The following is a 6000-nucleotide window of genomic DNA, read 5'->3' on the forward strand; positions in this document are numbered from 1 at the left end:
ATGATCTCAAGAACGGTGAGCAAAAATCCCAGAACCACACGGGGGGACCTAGTGAATGACCTGCAGAGAGCTGGGACCAAAGTAACAAAGGCTACCATCAGTAACACTACGCCGCCAGGGACTCAAATCCTGCAGTGCCAGACGCGTCCCTCTGCTTAAGCCAGTACATGTCCAGGCCCGTCTGAAGTTTGCTAGAGAGCATATGGATGATCCTGAAGAGGATTGGGAGAATGTCATATGGTCAGATGAAACCAAAATAGAACTTTTTGGTAAAAACTCAACTTGTCGTGTTTGGAGGAGAAAGAATGCTGAGTTGCATCCAAAGAACACCATACCTACTGTGAAGCATGGGGGTGGAAACATCATGCTTTGGGGCTGTTTTTCTGCAAAGGGACCAGGACGACTGATCCGTGTAAAGGAAAGAATGAATGGGGCCATGTATTGTGAGATTTTGAGTGAAAACCTCCTTCCATCAGCAAGGGCATTGAAGATGAAATGTGGCTGGGTCTTTCAGCATGACAATGATCCCAAACACACCGCCCGGGCAACGAAGGAGTGGCTTCGTAAGAAGCATTTCAAGGTCCTGGAGTGGCCTAGCCAGTCTCCAGAGCTCAACCTCATAGAAAATCTTTGGAGGGAGTTGAAAGTCCGTGTTGCCCAGCGACAGCCCCAAAACATCACTGCTCTAGAGGAGATCTGCATGGAGGAATGGGCCAAAATACCAGCAACAGTGTGTGAACCTTGTGAAGACTTACAGAAAACGTTTGACCTCTGTCATTGCCAACAAAGGGTATATAACAAAGTATTGAGATTAACTTTTGTTATTGACCAAATACTTATTTTCCACCATAATTAGCAAATAAATTCTTTAAAAATCAGACAATGTGATGTTCTGGATTTTTTTTTTCTCATTTTGTCTCTCATAGTTGAGGTATACCTATGATGAAAAGATGAAAATTACAGGCCTCTCATCTTTTTAAGTGGGAGAACTTGCACAATTGGTGGCTAACTAAATACTTTTTTGCCCCACTGTATGGAATGAGACTAAAACATTTATTGGCCATTAGGTCAGGGAATTCTTGATGTCATTAAGGATCCAATAGCTCAGAGTCTGGTAATACATTTTATCAGATTTCAAAATCAACTGTTTGGGAAACAATAAGTTTAATTCCAAAGTAAGTTTATTTTTTCATGCTCAGGTTGACAATACTGTGGAATTGCCAAATTATTCTTATTTATGAGACAATAATAACCCCATAATGTAGCCTACCTCTAATTTGTTGTCCTGATTTGAATTAAGTCATGAAATAATTTGCTAAAGATTACCAGTAGTCTATTATGTGTCAAAGTGTCCCTGAGCAAGACACCTAACCCCCAAATGCTCCTGACTAGCTGGTTAATGCCGTGCATGGCAGCCAATTGCTGTTGGCGTGCGAGTGTGTGTATGAATGGGTGAATGAGAAGCATCGGTTTTACAGTGCTTTGGATAAAGGTGCTATACAATCATGTGTGTAGTGGTTAAGGTAAATAACTGGGACCTGCAAGGTCGGTGGTTCGATCCCCGGTGTAGTCACAATAAGATCCGAAATCTGTGGTAGCTGCAGAATCCCATGATCATTTTAATTGACTGCATCTGCAGCTTGCTTAATGGTAGATCCAAAAAGTCTGAGATTTTATGGTAAAATACATGCATGCCCAACAGGGCTTATTTGGGTTGCTACTGTATGCTTATCACATTCTGTACAGTATATACACAGGAATATCTGATACAGGAATATGTACCACTATATGTCACATATTTCATGGTGGAATACAGAATGCATGCAAACACAGTAATTATGGAGGGGATTCATATTTCAATGTAAATTAAATAAATTAAAGTAAATTATAGTTTGGGGTTTGTGGGACATACATTTAACTGCATGCTGGTTTGGCATGCATACTGTTAATTCCAGTGGCATTGAATGTAGTGCTGTATAATTTAATTAACTTTGAGCCTGTGATGTCTAATCAACAAAACAGCTTGGTATGTCTGTATTAATGCTCTGTAACCAATGTTTAATACATTAACCTGGTATAAAATCACTGTAGCTTAAAATATTTAGCAATTTGGACAGTGTTCACACTCAAATATATCTACAACATTTATCATTGACTTTTCAAGAGTTAGAAGTTCTAGGCTGCAATAGGGTACATTGCAGCATGCTGGCCATGAAGACTGTTACAGACTGCAACATACCAGCATGTGTGTTGGTGTATTTCAACTTCATTTAGTTACCATCAAGTGTTATTTTCTAAATGTGAATAAATACTTTATTTCTATGTATCTTATTTTTGTCCAGAAAAAACTTTGTACGCAGTAGCTCACACCAGGCCCATATTACATTAACAAAATGTGCACACAAATAAATCTTGCACATATGCTACAATATGCACTCAAAAACAAACTTTGGATTCACTTAAAACAATTATGGACAGTGGTGCCAAGTATGCAATCAGCTGAATATATATATACTTAATAATACTGTGTGTGACCACTGTTAGTCATTTAATTATTATTATTATTATTATTAATTTTTTTTGTGTGGCTGGCTGGAGATAAAAAATGGCATTACTAAAGTTATCTCACAGGGTCCATTTTGAACATTGACAATTTAAAAACAGAAGTCGTTAAGATTTGCTCAGTGAAGTTGCACTCTTTGGGGAGCTATTTTAACACTGAACAATATTATTACTGGAGTGTGCAAAGTCCTTTTCGCAGAAGCAACATCAGGTGAGCCATAAAATATGCCCTTTCCTGCTTTACTAACCTAGCTTGCAACTGAAAATAGAAACATGACAGAAACATGGACTTTGAAAAAGCACATCATATCAGAAGATCCATGTGCAATAAAAAAGCAAAGCATATGGAAAGGAATTTTAACCTGATCCCATCTGTTATCTCTTGTATATGTTATCAGTGTTGTCATCACTTCTACATTATATGGTTTGTTTTTACTCTTAATATTTCGAGGAAAAATAACAGTTGTGCTTAATGCATATACTTCATAGTTGTTAAAACGTGCTTAGGTCTTTATTCTGTCCATCAGGTGGCGATATTGTAAAACAGTAAGTCCGGTGTAAAAACGCCAGGGAATTTTATGCCACGATTTAATCAGGTTTCTTTATGATTCTACCCACTGCAAATTACAAACCTGCGTAACTCCTTGCCATCCATAATTGCGGTAATTGTCATTGCTAAGACCAATAATAAAGTAAAGGAATCCACACAAAATTTCATATAATCATACATTATAAGCGTGGAATGATATACCATAATAGATCTCGTTGCCGTGCGCATAACAAAGGTTCGTTATTCGCTATTCCCAACCGAATTCCTGCACTTTGATAAATGTAGCCTATGGTAATATTCCAGTTCATGAAGTTGTATCCCAGTTTGTCATGATCTGGTTTTTGCACTAAGACCATCATACTATTTACAGAAGACAAGTGTTGAATGCAATATTAGTGTTGAATAATTTATTCAAATATAGGTAATCTGTTTGGAATTAATTCAACAAAAGAATGCTTTGAGCTGATTGAATAGACAGATATTTATTATCGATTCTACACCTTTAAGAGTTTGGTCGTCTCACCCGTTCCCCGTCTCCCCTACTGGTTTGGTGGAATGGTTCATCCCAGGGTATATTTACAGCTGATCTCTGTCTCTACAATAAACGTCGAGCTCTAGAGTTGTGACTAGTCTCGTTGATAGAAAGAAGGGGGTATGGAACATAGTTGTTCACATGAAAACAAATGAGCAAGTCGCTTTGAGGTTAGCTTTAAAGGCGATTTCCTATCTGTGTTAGGCAATAGGTAGATTGCAAAGTGCAGGAAAAAAACGAGTCTCCTGCTTTAGGTTTTATTGCTAGAAGTTTACGGGACACGGCTAGATAATGCTGCCTTGGAAGAAGAATAAATTCGAACTGATAGAAGGAGATAAGCAGTCGAAACAGAAGGGTTATGCCGTGAGTTTGAACTACTCTGCGCTGACCTCCTTTGCCAAGTCGTGCCCGGAGAGCGCCCTGAACCGTGTGGGCAGCATGTTTAAATCCAAGAGGAAAAAAGTCAAAATTACCAACGAGGACCCCACATACACCGTCTTGTACCTCGGGAACGCCACCACAATCCAGTCGAAAGGAGAAGGCTGCACCGACATCGCCGTGAGCAAGATATGGAACAAAAGCGAGATGGGCAAGAATGGCACGAAGATGAAACTCACCGTAAGCTCACAGGGCATCCGGATGGTTCATGTGGACGACAAGGCGAGGAGACCTGGCCACTTGTACTTACTGCACCGGATAACCTACTGCGTCGCAGACCCGAGGTTGCCCAAGATTTTCGCTTGGATTTACAGACACGAGATGAAGCACAAGGCGGTGATGCTGCGGTGCCATGCTGTGCTCGTTTCCAAGCCGGAGAAGGCTAAAGCCATGGCGCTGCTCTTGTATCAGACGTCGGCGACTGCTTTGGCTGAGTTCAAAAGGCTAAAGCGAAGGGACGATGCCAGGCACCAGCAACAGCAGCTAATAGGTGATCAAACAATCCCACTGGTGCCAATCAGAAAGCTTCTTAACGGACAGTGCTATTACAAGCCACCAGTGGAGCGCAGTCGGAGTGCGCCGAAGCTCGGCTCTATCACCGAGGACTTGCTCGGCGAAGAAGAGGAGGAAAGAGCCATGCACTTTGAATGCGAGGATATTCTTGATTCTGACAGTGATTGCTTGGGTAAAGGAAAACGCGAACTATCTCAGATTATTAATGACCTTGGGGAAATGTGCATTGGAAACGACCTGCAGACACTAAAATCTGACTTACGGGTTACCAGGTTGCTGTCAGGCGAGAGTACGGGCAGTGACTCCTCTATAGAGGGCAATCAGGAACCCAATTCTATTTCCAGCGGCTTCGTGGAAGGCAAAATACAGGACATTGGCTGATTATCCATAGCCTACTTCACCCTTTACATAAACCCAAACTGCCTCTAGAACAAACCTTCACCTTTTATAACATTCAGCATTTCTGTTGTCCGTCACAAAGAGCATGCATGCCAAGGGTGTTCTGTCTCCTCATCCAATCAACTTGAAAGAAAACTTTTAAGACTAAAAGTTATGTTACAACGAGTTGCAGAGAAACCATAATATCTTTATTCATCGGAAGCACGCGTACTTGCAAATCCACAAGACTACACATTTATTTCCTTGACTTGAAATGCAGTTACGACTCTGCAGAGTAACATTATATTACTGCTCTTTAAGAGAGATTGTATCGGACCAAATCTGTTTACCCACACCTGTTTCGCTTGAAGAAATGCCAAATTCTCGACGAACAGAACCGATGTTGAAAAATTTGTTTTCAAGACCATCATCAATGGGAAATCGATGTTTCCATACCTTCAGTGTGGCGCGTGTTTATTTTCTCTGAGCCTTTGTGGAATTGTCTTTCCCGTGTTATGTTGTTGATTGTACATGGTATTGTTCAACTCACATTTTCATAATGTTCACCAAATGTTCTCATAAACATAAATGTTATATCTTTGCTGTGCAAAAGGAAAAATATATCCTAAAGTTTTTAGATGTCTATAATAAATGATAATCTATAAGTGTGTATGAATATTTGCTATTTTTAAAGAGACGTGGGCTGATTTCCTGGAACGATTCTACAATAAAGAACAAAACTAAAACCTTCAACGCTGTCTTGTGACAGAAAGCATGGACATCGTTATCTGACTTCATATCAAAACTATATATAAAACTTAAGACACCCATCCAATAAACGTTGCAAACGACAAATTAATCAGGCTAGAATGCTTGAAAGAATGCACTTTGTTTCCGCGGTTGACTTCATTTATTTAGTTATTTGAAGAGTTTTTTTTTAAATGTTGATACGGCCCGGTTCTGGCCCTCATCAGTATGACAGAACTACCTTTCACTAAGCCTGCAGGCTGTTGTGTTGTCCTAACGA

General features: G+C 40.0%; 1 protein-coding gene across 1 annotated transcript; it reads left to right on the forward strand.

Annotated features, from left to right (window-relative positions):
- The first annotated feature begins 3727 nt into the window (after positions 1-3727).
- Positions 3728-5726, forward strand: LOC133129281 (protein FAM43A-like). The gene has a single exon (XM_061243250.1). The coding sequence runs from the start codon at positions 3936-3938 to the stop codon at positions 4974-4976; it is 1041 nt and encodes a 346-aa protein (XP_061099234.1). The 5' UTR covers positions 3728-3935; the 3' UTR covers positions 4977-5726.
- The last annotated feature ends 274 nt before the right edge of the window (positions 5727-6000 follow it).

The sequence above is a fragment of the Conger conger genome, chromosome 5 (genome assembly GCF_963514075.1).
Source record: "Conger conger chromosome 5, fConCon1.1, whole genome shotgun sequence".
Lineage (NCBI taxonomy): Eukaryota > Metazoa > Chordata > Actinopteri > Anguilliformes > Congridae > Conger > Conger conger.